Source organism: Electrona antarctica (assembly GCF_951216825.1).
Source record: "Electrona antarctica genome assembly, chromosome: 12".
Classification (NCBI taxonomy): Eukaryota; Metazoa; Chordata; class Actinopteri; order Myctophiformes; family Myctophidae; genus Electrona; species Electrona antarctica.
The window spans coordinates 48,034,905-48,056,293 of record NC_136793.1 but is presented as its reverse complement, the minus strand read 5'-3'; the positions used below and the strand labels follow the sequence as shown (position 1 = coordinate 48,056,293).

The 21,389-nt window shown below is 42.6% G+C and overlaps 2 protein-coding genes across 3 annotated transcripts in view; one reads left to right on the top strand and one right to left on the bottom strand.

Annotated features, from left to right (window-relative positions):
• Positions 1 to 11,988, bottom strand: part of ttc28 (tetratricopeptide repeat domain 28) — a 363,296-nt gene extending 351,308 nt beyond the window's left edge. For both annotated transcript variants that reach the window (XM_079516434.1, XM_079516435.1), the window contains exons 1-2: positions 11,759 to 11,988; positions 7,230 to 7,529 (exon numbers count right to left, since the gene is read on the bottom strand). In XM_079516434.1, the coding sequence (XP_079372560.1) occupies positions 7,230 to 7,529; positions 11,759 to 11,788 (330 nt within the window). In that variant the 5' untranslated portion in view covers positions 11,789 to 11,988. The remainder of the gene's footprint in view (positions 1 to 7,229; positions 7,530 to 11,758) is intronic.
• Positions 11,989 to 15,308: 3,320 nt separating this feature from the next.
• LOC306933310 (L-serine dehydratase/L-threonine deaminase-like) lies at positions 15,309 to 19,967 on the top strand (the record flags this gene model as incomplete). Its single annotated transcript, XM_079515470.1, has 7 exons — positions 15,309 to 15,461; positions 15,723 to 15,762; positions 15,862 to 16,001; positions 16,517 to 16,608; positions 18,758 to 18,985; positions 19,104 to 19,228; positions 19,326 to 19,967. 7 exons carry the CDS (start codon positions 15,309 to 15,311, stop codon positions 19,517 to 19,519), a joined length of 972 nt encoding a protein of 323 aa, XP_079371596.1. The 3' UTR covers positions 19,520 to 19,967.
• Between the last annotated feature and the right edge of the window lie 1,422 nt (positions 19,968 to 21,389).

Sequence of the window (21,389 nt, the reverse complement as noted above, 5' to 3'; positions counted from 1 at the left end):
GAATAGCCTTGATATCAGAGAGAAATCAACTCCTCTTTTGAAGCAACACTGAGAGTGCAATAATGGACCCACCACCACCATCACCGCCTGTGCTGATGAGGTTTGCAAATGCATGCAAAGGCTGCTCCACTGCCTCCAGTTCCCCAGGAGCTCTCATGTCAGTGCTCCATCAAGAGATGGGGGAGTGATGGCAGAAAGGCCTGCTGTTTGTTAACATGTCAGTGGTACAATGTTGTGGAGAGTAAGAGGGAGCAGACGGAGAAGTACGGGCAGGAATTCCCTCTAGAAAAGTCGAGGACGTGTCGTCGCCTCAATAGCTCCAAAAGCATCGGAACATTGGACAGAGCGTCACTAAATTATATTATACCTTATTGTTATGTGTATTTGATGTAAACACGGGGGGGCCATGCGCGTTTATCTGTCATCAAAACCTGTTCACAGAAGTTCAAAGGCTCGACAGTATTCCTTTTGAAAAGTATGCATGAATGTACGTAGGCAAAGGAAACGGTGTATCCATCACACTTTCTTGCCCCATACCATACACACACACACACACACACATGCATACAGCATACATACCATACACACACACACACACACACATGAGCTACAGTACGTGCAAAAATGTAAACGTAAATAAGTATGTGCCTCTCGTCTTGAGAATGGCACCCTATTTTGTTCTCGTTTAATCTTTTTGCATTCAGTGAGATAGGGCGAGTTACAAACGGCCTAAAGCTGTCTTGGGTCATTAAACCACATTTTCTCTTTCACAAAAAGACATGGGAGAGAAAAGGAGAGAGAGAGAGAGATATTGGAGATTTCTGGCACTTCCCGCGACAGGGGGGGAAGGCTGACAGATTAGACAGAGGTTCTGGCTATGGGCTTCCAGAGAGGGTGGACTGCTGCTCGGTGGTGCGTGGGGGCAGCGAGGCCCAGCCTGTCATCATTTGATGGGCCTATCCGGAGGTGCGGTCACACTCACATGCAGGCATGATTGATGATAAATATGTACTCACACAGGATCTAAATGCCAGCGCACTCTTGTGATTTAATCCCCTTTCCCTCATCAAACATCCAGCCGCGGCGGATCGACTTTGTGCGGCTGTGAAAACCAGACCTCGCTTCCCTCGAGGCAAACACCATGAGACTGTCACGACTGCCGATATGTGTCACAACAGAGAAGAGGGAATAATATGCTGCAATGTTCTTTGATTACACACTGACTGCAGCTCGTGTAGTCTACTAGATGCACTGCACTGAACCACACACTATTTTTCAGCAAAAGATCAAGGTGAGGTAGTACTAGTGTCACTGTCACATTTTGTTTTTTCTGCTTTATTTACATGCAGACGGGAACCTACGGGCAGAGAGAGGGGGGAGAATGTGCAACATGGGGGGGGGGGGGGGGGGGTGGGCGTCACACATGGAGCCCAAAAGGCTCCATGTGGACCTTAGACATCCCTCTGCCGTTGCTGTTAACCCGAAAGACGGCAGATGGGTTTAAAATACGGTGGGGATTAGAACCCTGAACCCGCGACTGTGGCTCAAGAGGTAGAGAAGGTCGTCCAATGATCCATGGGTCGGCGGTTCGAATCCCGGCTCCTCCTGGCTACATGTCGAAGTGTCCTTGGGCAAGACACTGAACCCCAAATTGCTCCCGATGTGCTGGTTGGTACCTTGCATGGCTTCCGCCGCAATCGGTGTATGAATGTGTGTGTGAATGGGTGAATGTAATGCACAATCTATGTAAAGCGCCTTGGATAAAGGCGCTATATAAATGCACCATTTACCATTTACCCTCTTATGGTGCCACCGGGGCAGAGTTGGGAATGTATCCCGGGTGCACCCACCCACCCCACATGGGTTTCCAGTCACCTACTGGGTCAAATGAAACCAAATGGACCAAGAGTTAAATTATTGTTAAACATCTGCATTAAGAAATCTACACAATTAGAATGCAGAATAATTGTTATTTTGATCAACGACTTTGATCTCTCTAATGGTACCACTATACCAACATCAATACAGCATGGAATTGTGGACAAAATCCAATCCGACGACAACAAAGCATTCTACGTTTTGGGTCTGAGAGGCTAAATCTCATCAAACGGTGTTCCGTGGCTCAAATGCCAAATGAATAATGGACCCCGATATGAAAAGGGTTGAAAACCACTGATGTATTTGCAACAGAGTTTTAAAGCTCAACTCGCTGCGTCATACAGGAGACACAAGAATGAAGCCCACTGGCGTTGACTTTTCCTTTAACAGTCAAATGCTGATAATGATGCATTAAATTGTCCATGACAATTGATGCATCTTGGCATACAGGTACTATGGCGTGATGCCATCTCTTCAGCATTACCATTAAAAACGGGAAATTAAATTTGTTGTAAGATTGCTCTGAACTGACAAAATGCTGTGTGTGTGTGTGTGTGTGTGTGTGTAGGTGTGTGTGTGTGTGTGTGTAATAGCCCATCCTCCAGCATCTGACTGAGAAGGCACACAGCAGTGGCTGCTTGACAAGATTGCCCCCTAGTGGTAATTCATGGTATATATATTTATTTCTTCTTGCATCCCCACTGGTTCATATAATAGACGAACATCCATGAAAATAAATGAACATTCGGTGCAAACAGCCGATCTACAAGCTCACAACGCATTGTTAAGCACGCAAAGTGTTGTGAGCTTGTAGATCAGCTATTTTCGGGATAAGAGATTTGGTGTAGACTGGGGGGGGGGAAGAGAGCTCAAAGTATAAACCCCTGAGGGACCCAGTTATTCATTTGTCATTGTCATCATTACTAAATGATGACAATTAAATGACATATGAAATAGAATATCTGGGCTATACATTAACATTGAGTCTGTGAATGCTAATTTCAGCATGAAAGGCAGGCACTCACTCCAAGAATAAGATGGGGTCTAGATTAAACCAACCCTCGCCCCAATCAGACCACAAAGAGTTCATTGTGCTTGGATAGAATATCGAAAGGAAAGAGGGGAGTGATTTTGGCAGTGATTTTCAATTACAGCTTGGCCCTCCTTGGTTTCTGGAATCTCTCCAATATCGAACGTTAACAGTGACTTTAATAGGTGGTTACATCAGTATTCCAATGATACAGGGACGGAGAAATGACACGGAGGAGAGAATGTGGTTAGAGAATGGATTACACCGCAAAGCTCTGATCCTCACAGTAGACTATTAAAAAAAGACATCTAAATTAACGGATGGACATTGTCTGGAGATGAGATGCAGAATATCTTCAACTGCAAAGGCAGGAGCCACTTCGACACATCTGATTTGGTTATGAAATGCAATAACCAAGTGTACCAATATGAACAAATACAACATATTAACTCCACTCCACCATTTTTTAACTATAGGCCTAGAGAGCACTTTGATTAAGGTTTGTATTATAGGTCAATGCGTTGTAATATAAAGTGACTTTGATGTCAAGGAGTCAATACAATGAAACCATTTTACCTGGGAGAATCTCCATGCATACCCACCCAAGATCAAAGAAAGAGGTGGCCTTTGATCCATCATTGGCAATGACGGGGGAGAGATTACCATCAATCTCTCTCTCTTCCTTCTTCTCATCAATCTCGCACTCCCTAACACACACACACACATGCATGCGTCTTGATACATCACAGAATCAATGCATTTGCAGCCCTCAGAGGAATAGCTCTCTCCCTCATGATCTGTGTGTTTGACTAATGTGAAATCTATGGTAGGTTAGTCCATGTGCCCCGACTGTGGACCAAGCACAAGACCTTCACCAGTCCACCACCAAGGGTATACTGCAGATCAGGGGTGCCCACACATTTATGACGTGAGATCTACTTTCAAAATGACCAGCTCTAGATCTACCCACTGAAAAAACCATTGCTGAAAATAGTTTAAATATATAATGTATCTGGGGGGGCTTTGGAATAGAAATTATGACAGGCAGTTTCTGCTGTCAAAATATGTCCCCCCACCGTATTTAACTTAAACGCCCAATGCATTCTCAATGGCAATAGCACAAACTTTGCAGCGCTGGCGTTACATAGGCTACGGTAAGACATAAGACAAACACACTTGGAATGGGAAATAGAAGGAAAATGGAATTGGTAGGGTTTTTCTTTCTACCGACAGTGTGTACTGTAATATTTTGTATGTGGAAAGTGTGTAAACTACCTCGACGCACCCAAGGTCTCCTGTCTTGCTGTTTCCTTACTCCACAGTATATAACTTTGTAATGCTACTGACGTTTGTACACAACAATCTTGAAAACAAAGTAATACATTGTGGGTTTGAGCTGACAGGCCCTTCTAAATGTCAATCAAGTCACATTAATTCAAGTGGCAAAACTTAAATTAAATATATATTTTTTAGGGGCATGTAATGTGATCTACCTGCACAGCCATTGTGATCTACTGGTAGATCACGACGTTTTGGGCACCCCTGCTGTAGATGATGTATGGAATGCCAACTACTGAACTAAGGAGGTTATGCAGAGAATTTGAGAAGGTGTGAGCATATCATTATGTTCCGAAATGAATCAATTTGTTCCCAAATGACACCATTTGGGAGGAAGAAACCGACAGCTCCTCTTACTAAATAATTGCAGAGCGCAAATGTGAAAGCAATTATGCTGCATTTAGAAAAGATGGTAGATACTAGATAACTTCCTTGAATGACACAATTATAACAGTGGAGCCTCTATATTTCAGAGATACACTGAATAAACAGGTTATGATATTTTCCATCAAAATTAATATGCTATATATCAAATTCAATGTTTTATTCTAGGTGCTGAAAATTAGTTCTTCCAAATCATAATTCTCTTTGGTATGTATGTATGTCTGGTGCTGGATTCATACTGCAGTAACATCGGTAAACACAGTAAAGATATGACCTTCCTTCCATAGTCACGTTCTTGCCTTGCTGCCTGCATATAGGTCTACAATTTCCATGCATGCAATAGGGCTGGGCAAAATATACAGGTTTTATATCCATGTCCAGTACGTCCAGTGGACCTCAAAGCACTGCTACAGTGCTACCCCAAGCTCACACCTCATATCAGGTGGAATCACCCGGAGGATATTACCAAGCCACGCCCTGGAAACACCCAAGTCAAAACACCAAATGCCTTGATAGGAGCTTTCTCCACTCTAGGTCGTCCTCAGACGAGCCCTCCATCTCCACTCTGCCATAGCAATATGGAACAGCCTTCCCCCTGCGGTTGTTGGAGACATTACATCAAGTAGTGTTCATGCCTTCAAGAAGAGGCTGAACAGACATCTCCTCAGACTGTGACTGTTATCCCGTAAAGCTCAAGGACTTTTAATCATCCAACATTCAGTTTATAATAATATATACCCCTGCCTGACTGAGTAGCTGCAGATCAGTGATAGGCTGTATCTGCCAAAGCTTAATAAAATATAAATAAAATATTGATATTGTGATATCAGAGTAGATCGTCTCAGAATTTGGATTTCATAATTATCCCATTTAGGCCTGACATCGATCATTTGATTATATCAAATCTTTGATATAATCAGAGATTTGTGCCACATTTTTACGATTTTTCAAAAATAGCAGACCTACAAGCTCGTAGCGCGCCACTCGGTGGCGCGCTATGAGCTTGTAGATCTGCTATTTTTCAATAGCTAAAGCATAACATAATGCTAACACCAAAAGGGGTTCCCGCCCAAGATGGGTTATTGTGATATGGCTTGTCTTGTAGGTCGTCCTCAGACGAGCCCTCCATCATCGATTCCAGTCATCCCGGTTCTCCATTCATCTGGCCAGCTTTTCCTGGTTTTAATCACTTGAGCCCTATTTTATACCTTATACTGAAACATTTTCAATAATGTAAAATTAAATAGCCGGTCTACAACCTTTTCAGTTGCCTCATATTGACAATCTCAGGTGCGTATAGTGACTGGGCATAAAGCGTTTTGTTCCCAAAAACTGGATATATTTCAGATTTTTACTAGCAAACTCACCATTAACTAGAAAAAGTGCCCTTCTGGGCACAGGTCTCCACCAGGAGGATAGGACTGTGTGAGATGTTTGGCAAAATGTTTAGGAGTAATATAAACATGTTTTTTTGTTTGTTATTTTTTTGCAACAATTTTCTTCATTTTGTTGAGGAAATGCAGAGCCAGATCACTCATAGCATGAGGATAGAATTCTGGATGAGCAGGACATGTGCAGCATTTCGTACAAAACGGGCCACTCCTGAAAACTTTGGAAGGCAATGTTAGCCAATCAGTGTAGAATCTGAGAAATCCAACAGACTCGTCTTGATCACCGATTTGCGTGACATTTGGATGAAATCTGTGCGACTAACATAAGCAATGTGTTTTGCAGAAATCGGCCTCATGGTGGCGCTATAACCGGCAGATGTGGAGGGATGCAGGGACAATGTTTTTCCATGGCCTCTAGGGAGTGCGCATACATAAGTTGTATACAGATCGATGCAGTTATAGCTAAAAACAGGAATTGGCCTGTTATAGCGCCACCTTGAGGCTGATTTGGGGAAGAAATTAGTGGCATGTCGTCCTCGGCCTAGTGGAAATGTGCGTGTATAATTTCACGGAAATTGCACACTGTGTTTGTGATTTGTGGCATTTTGTTCGAAACGGACCAATCATTTGAGCTTTGGAAGGCAATCTTAGCCAATCAGGATGGAAGATGGGAAATGGTGCAGATCCGTGTTGATCACATGATACACTAGATAGTGTATACCGAATTGTGTGATGTATGGATAAAATGTGTACGAGTAATCTACAGAAATGTGTTTTGCCTAAATGGGCCTCATGGTGGCGCTATAACAGGCCGTTGAGGAATATTTGGGGCAGAGGTTCGTCCTTGGCATCCAGGGAGTGTGTGTGCAAAGTTTGGCATTGATCGGGCCAACGGTGGCAGAGATTAGCTGGTAACAGACGGACGGAAGGAAGGACGGACGCACACACACACACACACACGGACGGAGTGCAAAACATACTCTCTCCCCATGCCTTCGGCCTGGTGGAGACAACAACCGGAAGGTGGCGGAACAAGGCAGAAGGAGCCAGCTGGTTAGGTGGTGAGGGACCAATCAGAAGGCTGACAATGGGTCAATTATCGTTACAATATTGAGATCATGGTATTTGGTCAAGATGATGATATTAAGATTTTGTCCATATATCGCCTAGCCCTAATATGTTACGTGAGATAGTTGATGCGGTCTTACCTTAGGCCACTTGGGGTTCAGTTTGCAGGCCTTCTCAGCATCGTCCAGAGCCGCCTGGTGTTGGCCCAATTTGAGGAGGGCTGCCGAACGGTTGCTGTAGAGGATGCAGTTCTGTGGGTCGGCCCGCAGGGCGTCGCTGTACAGATGGACGGCAGCCTGAAAGTCCCCGCGTTGACACGCCTCGTTGCTCTGTTGTATTTTCTCCATGAACTCTGCTTTGCTGAGGCCACATCTGGTCACTTCTTCGCCAACTACGCGACGAACTGGTCTTCCCGCCGGTCGAGAACCAAAGATTGAAAGCTGCAGACGGAAAAGTGTAAAAGATTGACAAATGTATTGAAATTGTATAGAATATATGAAATGTATTGGTTGAACATGAAAATAATCTATTCAGTGGGATATGACCACTGAATAGTGAATAGTGGCGCAGATTGGGCAATCCCTTCCAGAGTCAACCCAAAGACTATAAAAATGGTACCCATTGGCTCTCAGTTTGCTCAGCATCAAGGATTGGATAGGGAGCCCCTGCTAGCATCATATCAATGTGGTGTACTTGTAAAACAAGCTGCCTCATGCTACAGAAACAGTGGATAGGCTCATGGCCTGACCTAGCGGCCACATGTCTTGGGAACGGTCAGTTCCCAACGCTACTTACCTGGAACAGGACTACGGTGCCCTCGAGCAACTCCACCGTTATTCTACCGTTTCTGCTTTTTGACCAAGAGTAGTACTGACTACAGTTATACTGGTCAGCTCTCAAAGTGCAGCTTTGTGTTACCATGGGAATGTGAAGCAAAGTGTTGTAAAGCAAATTACAGGTGGAAAAGGAACGTGTGAAAATGAACGAAGAAATATAAGACTGAATAAAATCCCTGTAATTTGATGTTCTTAAGTAGGATTAGGATTCAGCCACGGCGGACTATAATTATGCAATAATCGAAAATGTGTTGCAGATTAGCCTGAGGTTATTTGACTCAGCAAACATTTAATGAGCAAAAGTGTGAAAAGGTCATTTTGAAAAGAGAATTCTTTGTGGGTTCAAGATAAACCGATGGCAACTGCCTGTACTTCATACTCGAGTCCATCATTTCTAAAGTGAAGAAATCAATCCTGTGTTTTTATATTCTGCAACAGGAACTACACTATTATTATTAGGATTATCCTAGGCATTAATGTGATTCTAAATAATTCTGTGACATAGTATAAAGACAAGATAATCATATTTACTTTCCATTAATCACTCACTTTGATCCAGGCCTGAGGAGAGATGTAAATGGCAGTGCTACATCTGCCACCATTGTTTCGAACCTTCTTTATCAAATGTCTTACACCCCTTACTCAAAGAAAATGCACTTTTCATTATACTTTGTTTTCTACAGGGGTTTTTAGACAATAGCACTTGAGTACCTAACGCACAAGAAACCTCTGAGGGGGTTCAGCATTCTGATAACAGTTCTCCTCGTCTGTAGCTAACAACACCTCCTTTGGCACAAGACAAATAGTAGAGGGGTTTTATCTACTATTCTGCACCAACGCATTCCACCTTTGTGGAATGCGATAGGGCAGAATAATCCCTCCAACCTGGAGATCACTAACCATAACCATAAACCAAACCAATCTCCACATCCCTGGCCAAGTTATCACCCACATTAATCAAAGTAGATACACTGGCAGGAGACGAACCATTAGAGCTCTACTTTGTCGTGGTCTTATTTATTTATTTAGAGAGCAGTTGATGTGCTATCTGTACTGTATCTCTGTTCATCCTTTGCCAGGTATTACTGAATGAAAACAATGTTGAGAGAGAAGCACATTCGTGGGGGTATAGCTTCCATAATACCTCCTTCACACCACACCTCCTCACTCAGACTGAATTCTGGGATAGGGCATGCTTGGTAATTACTTCCAGAGGCTGAGAGGGTGAGAGAAGCAGACATGAAGGCTTTCGGTATGAGGCAGAGTCGACGTCAAGCTACAGTACTACTGTGACTGTGACACGACTTCACTGCAACATTTCATCTTCTTGTATTGCATTATTCAACTATGAGCCAATACTCTAGTTCCAAAGTCCCGTAGAGTGACTATGACACATTTGTTAGGCAGCCTGGATTTTTAAATATTAGAGTACAGTACTACAAAGCCAAAGTGCAGTAACATTTTTGGACACGCAATTACCTCAATTACCCACAATTAGTTATATGCCAATATCTCATTTGGCTGACCAGTTGCATTTATACCCATTTATCAGTATTTTCTTTGTTCGTTATTGCACGTTGGCTTTGTAGGGCAGTCTAGCTGGGATTCAAAATGTCTATGGTATTGTGCAATACACATACATGATACTGCCAGCACTATTTTACATGCATTAGTACATTTTCACTGAATTACATCATATTACCTTTGAACTGTGGTACTATGAGATTCTGTTAGTGTTAAGGATACTGTTGAACTTAAGACAGGAGTAGTGATGAAGATAGCACAGATCAGGCACAGGTAAAACACTGTGCTGCTCTCTGAGAGGCTGCAAAGTTTCTGCACAAGCAGCAAGTGTTTACCGTTGGGTTTGTGTTGTAATGAGTTAGTTTTGAAGGGCTACCCACCTTTAAGAGAAAGATAGACAACTGTCCTAGTTCTAGAGTCCTAGACTAAAACAATTGGTAAATGCAATTGTGTGCAAGCACATACAGTCTGTTTTTTTTATAGCAGCGTGGGACGTCAACTACTTTTTGCAAAGGACAATGAGAAAGCTCAAACATTAATGTCTGTAGAGGTACAGGAGAGAAGCGTCTTTTCTAGTGGGATTCCCTAAACCCTTGCTGGTTTAGGGAAGGGTGCATGCGATTCTAAAGGAGAGTCTTTGAACCACTACACAGTTGACACTTGACAGGAACATGTTCATAGCTCTTCAGCCCTACTTCATTGGCTGCATGGGGTACCCCAGGGGTCTGTACCTGCCCCCCCCCCCCCCCCCCCCCCAAAAAAAATAAATAAAAAAATAAAAATAAAATAAAAAATAAAAATAATAATAGAATAAAACAAATAAAAAAGTACATGCATAATGTTTGCCTTTTATGACATGCCCAGAATAGGGATCCATGAGTTCATGCTTAATAATAATAACTAAAACTATTAATAAAACAGTTTAGTGATGTTTAGAAGGCAAGCATATAAATAAAGTAATACCAAAAGAAATATCCTGCCTCTCCATAGCACAGTTCATAAATATGCGATGAAGGGAATGTCTCTGTGTGCAGTCTAGTCTGGCACGGTGCATTTGGGGCTGCCTTCTATGTAATGTGGGCACTGGGCCGGAAGGGTGGAGAGAGGGAGAGATAATAAGAGCCTATACCAATGGGGCTCCCTGTCGACCAATAAAGAAAACACCCTACCAACTTAATCATAAGGACAGAGGAGAGAGAGAGAGAGAGAGAGCGCAAGAGAGATGTGTAGTTCTCAACCTTTTCAGGCTTTGACCCACCCCAAAATAATAATATTTGAACTGGGGACCCCCCGACAAGCACTTGGAAGTTGGAATTGTAGGAGTTAAGGCATTACATCTAGTTTGACAGGGTTCCACAGATAAATTATGGGCAATGTGAGCTTGTAGATTGTCCATTTTCTAAATGTTTGCCTCTTTCTTAAATTATTTGGCCAATGCTTACCAGGTTTTGTATAGTTTGTCGATTCCTTTTGACTGTCTCTCTTTTCTTTCATTTTTTAGGGAAAGTCCTTAAATTGTCACTTTTAGGTCCCCCCCATCCACATCATGTGCAGGGCACCCCAAAGAGTTAGAGAGAGTTAGAGAGAGAGAGAGAGAGAGAGGAGAGAGAGAGAGAGAGAGTTAGAGAGTTAGAGAGAGAGAGAGAGAGTGTTAGAGAGAGAGAGAGAGAGAGAGAGAGAGAGAGAGAGAGAGAGAGAGAGATTAACTCATCACTCCAGAAACACACACACAGACAATCATAACTGTCATCACTTCATGTCAAATCTGGGAGCTGTATTGTTCATGGCAACGTATGCACACACACACACACACACACACACACTGACACACACACACACACACACACACACACACACACACACACACACACACACACACACACCAGATGTGTTATAACAGTTCCAGGAGAACTATACATAGACACTGCATACGTGACTGTTTTCATCTTGAAACTTGACATATAAGTGTTTGTTTAAAAACGAAAATAACAATATCAGTGCAGCAGTGTCCCTGGAGTCCGTATTGTAATCAATATCGTTAAAGGATGGATGCAATATATCCCATCATGTACGTCATTGTAGGCTACTGTGATCAGTGTGCTGCCTGCTATGCATGACTGGAAAATCGATACAAAAGTTTACGAGGTTTTCGCAGGAATGGCCAATTGGCATTTCCTGTCGATGGCAGGAAAAACAGAACGTGATGTTTTTAAGTAACGAATCGTTAACTGCCTTAATATTATGGGCTGGCAATGGCATGCTTGCACAGCGACATGCACGCAAATGTGCCCGCTTTGACTTTTATTTACCTTTTCTTCCAGAGTTGCTTGCTTCTCCATCCTGGCTTCTGGACTCTTTGGTTTGTGCAACGGGACTCGGCTCTCATCCCATCACAGTCATCATCGTTGATTTTAGAAACGCACAGCTTAAGGACTGTTTGTGCACCGAGGAGTGGTTAAAAATCCTTCAAAGTGTGCACGACACGTTGCAGTGCGAGTGTCGACGAACTGGGGGGGAAATCCACCAAAAAAACGGGATGTTTTGGCGTTCCGAATAAACTTTTCTCAAGGAAAGTCGTGCGCCATGTTGTCAAAATCTTTTCCTTTTTTCTCCTTGCCCTTTTCCCCTGTTGCCATAGCGGAGTTCTGGCAGGATTTATTTGATTTGGTCCGCGTTGATTCAGCAGGGAAACGTTTACTAGAATGTATTGATTATTTACCGCGCTATACTTATTATACTGTTTATTGTAAAATGTATGAAAAATATGTGTATTGTAATTGTATTATCATTTGTATTTTCGTTCTACCATAAAGTAACAACGACACCGAGAGGTGTCAACAATGATTTATTTGTCTCAACATTCAAGTTCACCTGCGCGTGCATGCATGGCTGACTTGAACTCATTTACTGCACTGCCAAACAAACAACCTTATTGGCTTGTTCATTTTAGGGGGAAATAATAGACCATTTATATACGGGCCAGGCCAGGGAAGTGGGAACCTGTTTGAAAATTCACTCAGCAGGCAACCAAAATGACCCCCACATGCCCCCCGGCGGGTGTATACATGCAGGGAATGCCAATTTCAACTGGCAAAGAGTCGACACAAAGCGGAAAATATTATACTAGCGACTATAGCCTAGCCTAGAGAAGGCTTGTCGCATAATACCCTGGGTTTGTAGATTACCATGTGGCCACTAGAGAACGCTGTCTCACTACTAAGCAAGGCCATATGTGTAACCGCCCATGTACTTCGTCGTACCACGGTGGCGCGGATCTGTTAACTTGTAACCACCTGACTGACCTCACTCAGTGAAAGGAATTCATGAATGGAGCAAACTTTTGTTGGTTGAGTGAATACTTCAATACTTTTAACAGTTTTCAAATAGTAGGTGGTACGATTATACAATGGTGCTAAAAGGATAACACAAAATGCCCTAAGGGCTTATTTCCATTGTGGTACGGTGCATTAAATTCATAGATATTTAAATACAATAATATACCAGACTGCCTACAATAATATAGCCTGCCAGACATCAACACAACACTAGTAGCAATAAAACATATAGTCTATAATGTAGGCCTACAGTTGGGGTGGGGGATAATTTCTGGTGTTATAAGCTTTAATATGACGTTAATACTAGGACCAGTTGCCATTTGCAGGTGCTCTTTAAATATAGCATAGGCCTATGTGGGTCAAAACATTTTAGTTTATTCAACACAATGTTTTATCATTTTGGTATATCCTAAAAAAAAGAGCTTTTCTATTGATCGAATACTTTAACAAGTTTGTAAAAAAAATTAAAAAGCAATGATGTGCTTGTTTTCCCTGTGGTCTTGTGTGTATGTATTAAATTCAGCAAGACATTAAAATACATACAAATAATATACATGTGACGCCTGTAAAGTCTTGGAAATGACGGGACTGTCCGTCCCATGCAAAGGCCGACATCTGGTCAAGAGCCAAGGACATGATATTTGGACATGAAGTGTCAGATCCACATCTGAAAATGTTTTGTGCCAGGAACCCCCATGAATATATATATTAGAATATATATTTTTCAACATTTTCAAGATTTTTAATAAATAGCAGATGTACAAGCTGGTTAGATTATTGTGACCCTGGGGGTCCCCGGACCCCACTTTGAGAACCAATGTACAGTAGGCCTATGTGCAAGCAATGGGATGGGCTATATATGTCTGTCTGTCTGTCTGTTCAATAAATCAATCAATCAATAAAAAAACGAACTATTGGATCCCTGAACATGTGTGAGGGGGCCCAGTCTCAAACGGTCAAGAATAGCATACAGCTCCAGAACCAGAACGTGAGTACTAGACTAGACTATATGGCTGAACCAGGCCTCATGTTATGAAACATTTTGTTCACCAGTCCTTTCTGGTTAGATCTGCATTGTTTGCTACCTTCAACCCAGTGGTTATTTATGCACTCTTTAAGTAGGCTACACTGTCTACACATACATTTTGTTTGGGTCCAGGTTCAGTCAGTGGTCAAGATCACTGCCTGCGGTCAGTGGTCGCTGACATCGCTGTGACATTTTGCTGAGAGAAGTTCAGAGAACGATCGAGGAGGACACCCCGCTTTTAGTTGGAGCCAAAATAGTACCGACTCTTTTGGTAATGTCTACAGTGTCTGCACTCCTTTAGAGGTGAGGACGCCCGCACATTTATGTAAAGACTTCTGTTCAACAATCGACGCCATTTGACTTTATAAACTGCTAAAAAGAGAGTGAAATTAAAATGTAATAGGCCTATCATAAAACTATCATAGAACTTTTTGTATAACTTTTTTTTTCTTCTTGGGTGCGTTCGGAAATGCGCACCGGGAGCGCACTCGCCTATTAGTTTGCATTGCACAGTGCGCTCAGTGCGCTATTTCCGAACGCGCCCCTTGTGTCTTCTTCACCAATGAAATGTACAGTACAGGATACAGAGACAGCGACTTCTACACCTCAGAATCACTCATTATTAATTTGATTTAAGTAGGAAATCAAAGAAGGCTGATTATGATTAGCCTGCATAAGTCCTGAGAACTCTAAATTAAATTCACTTAGCATTTTGTAAGCCTGGCTAAAATCTAAAATCCAACATGATCCACCTTATTGACTGTCTAATACAAAAATAATGGGAAAAAGAATGGGATGGGAAATACCTTCATTGAGTGGAATTTCATTCATTTTCCATCCACCTGTCGCTTCCGCATAGTAAACAGTGAATGGGCGTGGTCACGGAGTGCTCAGTGGTGATTGGTCTGTAAGTGGGGGTGCCCTTTGCCAAGCCCCCAGCAGCATGTATATATAATTATGCACATAATGAAGGAACAGAAAGTTTGGAATTATTACTTGTACAGAGACTTCTTTATTGTATACTCAGCCATCAATAATCAGGTAGGTAATCAATAATCTATAAACGTTTATATGAATTATTTTTGATTGATTGATTGATTGGTTTACTTGATTGATTGATTGATTGATCCACCTAAAAACTGTGGATTCTCTGGACATTTTTAAAGGACTGTTAAAAACTCACCTTTTTAGACAGGCCTTTCCATAGCCGGCTTGGTTAAATGTTGATTGCTTTATTTTAACTTTATTTTTGTCTTACTTTATTAGTGACTTTTATTGACTATTATTGACTTGTTTTACTTATATTGTTGTTAAAGCACTTTGTGACTGTGACTGTCTGTGAAAGGTGCTCTATAAATACACTTTACTTAGCCTACTTACTTACTAAACCATTGATTTCTGCCTGGTCTGAGCATGTACACTACACTAAACAAATCTTCATCATTCACTCTTGAAAACATATTGGTCTGTTCTGTTCATCTGTCCTGTAGTAGAGAAATGAAGATCCAGGGACCTCTTCACGTCGCCACCCCAGTGAGGGAGAGCCTTGCCCTGACCAAAGTGGCAGGGTCCTCTATTTTCCTAAAACTGGACTCATCGCAGCCCACAGGGTCCTTCAAGATCAGAGGCATCGGGCATCTCTGCAAAACGGTGAGCGATTTCCCAGATCCCCCATGAGTCAGAAGAGAGCAGGCAGGCATGGGTGGTTGTATTGTTTGGTTCTGGCAGGGTGATGTCTGGCCCCAAGTCACATTATATAATAGGGGCCCAAAACAGCTCAGAGTAGGGGTGGTGGTGAACCAGCACAGACCAGTTTAGGATGGTCACCTCCAGTCTGACCTCTTTGTTTGTAGTGATCATCATCAGACAACAAGTTCTGTGAGTCATTGTTTCTTTTTGGTTGTTCCACAGTGGGCAGAGAGAGGTTGTGAACGGTTCGTTTGCTGTTCAGGTGAGCACGCAAGTTAGAGGCTGAATTTTATGAATAACAATAAACAACGTACAGCATTAAAAAAAATACTTATATACAAATACATCTTTGCCCTGACAGGAGGAAATGCAGGCATGGCTGCTGCCTATTCTGCTCGCCAGCTTGGCGTTCCCGCTACCATAGTCGTGCCAAGTGTCACCCCAAACCAAACCGTAGAGGGGCTCAAGGATGAAGGTGCCCATGTGATCATTCACGGCAAGGTGAGCTCGTCATGCGTGCCATTCGTTTTCCAATAGATCATTCTGTTCAGCTGCTATGTGTACAGTTGGGTGCCACCGATATTGTCCCTTATCCGTTGACCCATTTAGGCCTGACCTCAAAATTTAAAAAAAATCCTTCTAAATCCTCCAGTTTTCTGAAATACATATTTTCACGATTTTTCAAAAATAGCAGACCTACAAGCTCGTAGCGCGCCACTCGGTGGCGCGCTATGAGCTTGTAGATCTGCTATTTTTCAATAGCTAAATTATAACATAATGTTTAAAACACCAAAAGGGGTTCCCGCCCAAAATGGGTTAACTGTCCTTTTGCGCAGATCACGCAAACCTCAGCAAAAAGAAAAGGACAATATCGATGGCCTCCAACTGTACATTGAAGGAATTGAATCACAATTTCAGATGAAATGAATGCAAAACTGATATGTCTGTAAAGACGATAGAAAACTCGAGGATGCATCTCATTTCAATGGCTTTTATCTTCTCTCCTCCATTGTCAGGCGCTAAATGAAAGCATTGAATATGGCCGGCAGCTCGTGGCTAACAACCCCAGATGGATTTTCATCTCTCCCTTTGACGACCCTCTCATCTGGTAATTAGTTGATCTCGAGGTGACCTCGTTGACCATTCTGTCTGCATAACATTTGCAGTGTGTACCCTGTGTGCACTTCTTGTCCCGATAACAGTGACAGAGGAGATAAGTGATAGGGGGGGGGGGGGGGGGGGTTGGGTCCTGAAGGATTCTAATGGGAGCTATCTTCTGTCTTTTTTTAACCCATTTAGACTGATAACTGGTAAAGCATTTAGATTTTAGATTCTAACCACTTCCATTATTTCATAATTTAGCTATTCCAAAATAGCAGATATAAGCCTACAAGCGCATCACTTCGTGCCACGCTATGAGCTACTAGTACTACTTTTGAAGAATCGTGAAAATTGGCCCTCATTTAATTTAATATACATTTCTCTGGAACAACATAATATTTGAAGTGGGGGTACGCGGCCAATTACATATAATTTTAGGGGTCCTGGACATGAAAATGTTTGAGAACACTGAAATATAATCAGAAAAAACATATCTGTGTTATCTTTTCAAAGAAACAGATTATTGTGCCACTGATAACAATCCTTGAATGGGACCGTATAGGCCTACTTCTTGAGTGGAGGAGTGTTACATCAGCGTTATCTTATCATGGTCATTTGTGCTGGTGCTAAAATTGTAGGGATGCCAAGTGCTATAAAACGGTACCAGGTCGTCTCGCCCCTTTTCCAACTCGCCCCCGCGAAAAGACGGCTCGCCACAGAATTTCGAAAAGTGATGACGGCTCGCCCCGAGCCGTGGAGACAGGTGGATTTTTGAAAATGACTCAAATCATGAAGGCAGCGTGCAATTTACGTGGAATCTTTCGGCTACTATTGTGAATCAGTGGACCATGACAGCTTAAACACAACTCTTCTTTACTTTCAAAAATCATAGTCAATAATAAGGCAAAGCAACATCATCACACATCATGTTGTATGTATGTCAAGACTGAAGGGGCGACCGCTCTTCCCGTTGAGGCGACCGATCTTCACCGCTTTGGGCGAGTTGGAAAAGGGGCGAGCCGTCTCGTATTCTATAAAACAAAGCATCTCTTGCAGTATAATATACTGTAGGAGATGCTTTGTTTTATAGCACTTGGCATCCCTTCAATTTTAGCACCAGCACAAATGACCATGATAAGATAATGATATATTATTATATAATTAATAATAACCCATTAAGACCTGAGGCCGATTCGACAAATGCCTTCTAAATCCTAACAGTTTTCTGAAAAACCTACGTTGCTATAATATCGTCTCTGTCAGGTGGAAACCTCATATCTCCAAAACTGTGTCAAATTAAACAGGGTTCAAATTTAAAAATAGCAAAAAGTTGCAGATCTACTAGCTCAAAATAATGCTTTTGTGTGACGCTGAAGTATGATCAAGTAGGGTTAATTCATTTACGATAAAACACAAAAAGTTAGAATATGGAGAGGAGATAAGAGACACAAATATATATAGCTTTTTTAATGTGTTAAACGTCTTTATATAGTGAATGTTTATTACAGAACACAATCAGCCATTTATGGCACATTTAAAGCACCAAATAACCAGCCATATTTTTTATGTTTTTTTTGCGGCTTTCGCCTTTATTTTATATTTTTTATAGAGGGACAGACAGTAGGCTGACAGGAAATGGGGGAGAGAGATGGGGGGATGACATGCAGTAAAGGCCGTCGGGATCAGGAGTCGAACCCGCGGCATACTGCCAGACTCGGACTACCGGCCAAGGTGCCTGGACCGTTGAGCCACGGTCCAGGCCATAACCAGCCATATTTTAAATGGCCGCTTGTAAAGGTTGTTAAATGGTACCTTTATATAGCGCCTTTATCCAAGGCACTTTACAGAGATTGTGCATTACATTCACCAATTCACGATTACGATACACAGATGCCGGAGGAAACCATGCAAGGCACCAACCTGCATATCGGGAGCAATTTGGGGTTCAGAGTCTTGCTCAAAGACACTTCGACACTAACTCTGGGGGAGCCCGGGTTCGAACTTGGAACCTTGCGGTTCCCATCCGCTCACTCTACCCCTGAGCCACTGCCGCCCCGTTGTTGAAATGAAAACGTTTAGCAGAGATATGGTCTTCAGTACAAATTGCATTTAAAACGTGTTACAATACAAACAGATCTTTATTTTTCTGCGTACAGGGAAGGTCACACGTCGCTGGTGAGGGAACTGGAAGGTGACATGCAGGAGAAGCCAGGAGCAATAGTGCTGTCAGTTGGCGGTGGCGGTCTGCTGAATGGAGTCGTGGAGGGACTGCGTCGCGCCCGCTGGGCTGACGTGCCCATCATAGCCATGGAGACCGTGGGAGCGCACAGTCTCAACGCGGCAATGAAGGCCGGGGAGCTCGTCACTTTGCCTGAAATCACCAGGTATAAAGGCCTTTTCATGTAGAGGCGATAATTCACTACACTGTCATAATTCAGCATTCTTTCCCTCGTGACTTGGACTTGTTGTGGTGGAGTAACACGTCATGTTTTTTCTCTGTAGTATCGCCACGACGTTGGGCTTGACGAGAGTCTCTGCACAGACGCTGAAACTGGTCGGTGAGCACACAGTCTTCTCAGAGCTCGTCACAGACCAGGAGGCCGTTACGGCTGTGGAGCGCTTTGTTGGTGAGTAGCAAGAAAGATGTTACTCCTCTCAACACGTCTAAGTATTATTTCAACAGAATGCCTGGGGCTTATCTCCCTCCTCTCTCTTTATCTGCAGATGATGAGAAGATCCTGGTGGAGCCCGCCTGCGGTGCGGCCCTGGCGTCCGTGTACTGTGGCATCATCAAAAGGCTGCAGAAGGAGGGCAAGCTCGCACAGGACCTGGGCCCCGTGGTGATCGTGGTGTGCGGGGGCAACAACATCAGCATGGAGCAGCTGAGGAGTCTAAAGAAGCGGCTGGCTATGATCTAAGGGTTTTCCACGAAGACCTTTCTTCTTCTGTCCCCCTCCATTCCACCATCAACTGGATGCTTTCAAGCTGTGGGTCTCTGCTGCACCGTGCGCATGCCGTTGCAATGCAGCTGCCTGTAACAGAATCCAAGCAGGAGCTCTGTAGGGCCAAATCATTCCAGACGTAGTGTGACGCTCTCCCTAATGTGGCGGCTGACTGACTGATGGCCGGGCAGGCTGCCTGAGGACCTTTCAGGAGGCTTGTAGAATTAAATAACCCTGAAGAGAGATGCTGCTCTGGCAGTGGTAGTCTTTGAATGACCTCTTCAAATGATTCAATTATAGTAAAAAAAAGAAAGAAAGCATATATATATATATATACTGTCTTACACACTTTGAGGTTGTGCAGCTATAGCCTACATGTTTCATGTTATTTGTACTTTGTTTATTTCTTTGTTCATGTAAAGTTGGTTGCACATTTTCTCTTGTTTTTCTTTTGTACGTCATTAATTGTATTTAAAAGAATATGAATAAATAATATTTCCTGAATGTTGAGCCTGAAGGATTTCTTCTTTAGCCTTTTTTCCATTCCATGGCAATCTCGTTCCTCCTGACTGCAGTGAGGATATAAAGTATACCGGACATTCCACACTACAGATTCTCAGCCACCACTACAATGCAGCGCTTTCATTCCTGTCTGCTTCCCATTTGTTTTATGCTTTCTGGAGCAAGTTATTGAACAATATATCATTCCAGATGGACTTTGCTAACGGCCTTTTTTTTTTTAACTCTGCGCAAGTAGCGAGTTAGTAATATCTGGACACAGAAGTATTGAATATGTGCTCTAGCCTCTAGCTGAAATGCCAAGTAGGTAGATAATAGATATAGGCCTATTATAATAGTTATCTCACGCCACCAAATCACATTGGTGTGACATTGGGGAGGTGATTCTGGCTTCTAAAATATCATGAAGAATTAAACTTTAAATAGTCTTTTATGTCACCTAGTGAGAAATCAGTGAGACATTTTTCTGATGGGTTTCATAAATAAAAATCACACCCGTGTGAACTGAGTGGTGCAACTATGCCTAACATCTGTTGAGGAATAACTATAAAGATTGATTATATAGAGATTGATTCACTCTGACGTGATATCTGATGTCAGTGACGTCACATACTAACCATAGCAACCATGCTCGTTTTTTTGGTTGCTAACCATAGCAACCATGCTCATTTTTTTGGTACAAACACGGGTACACGGGTACAAAGCCAGTTGTTGGAGTGGTTTGCACCACTCAAAAAGTATAGGAAAGGTGGGAAAGAGGGTCATATAAGGACTAGTCTTATTTATAATCTAAATGGTATGGTTGGTACAGTATGCACTCTTACTTTTTGTATGGTTTCATCTCAGTTGTCAGAAATTGCAGTCCATACATACAGTATGTTTGTTGACTCAGCACATTATACTCTATTATACTTCTATGAAAAGTTCAATACGAAAGTCTTGTTAGAGAAAGGAAAGTGACATATATGTTACTCATATATGTTAATCATCTAAGAAGATAAGTGTGACAAAGTCTCTCATATACTATTGTAGTACAAACCAGCATGTGATGCAAGTATGAGATTTCGTGAATTCATCGGTAGATCTTGTTCTGAATGTTCTGAGTAAGATGACCTCTGGCCTCGACTCCAAGGTTGTGCTCTCACAGTGCTCCTGTAGGAGTGATGATGTGATGTTTGGCGTTGGCATTTCAATGGCCGTGGCCCTCGGCCATGTCAACATGCTTCACTGTAGCAGAACTCTTATCTGCGGCTGCACCAGAGAAGCTGTGTTAATGGGTCAACCTCAGAGGGACAACAGCACTAAACCCATCATTGGCTGGGTCGTT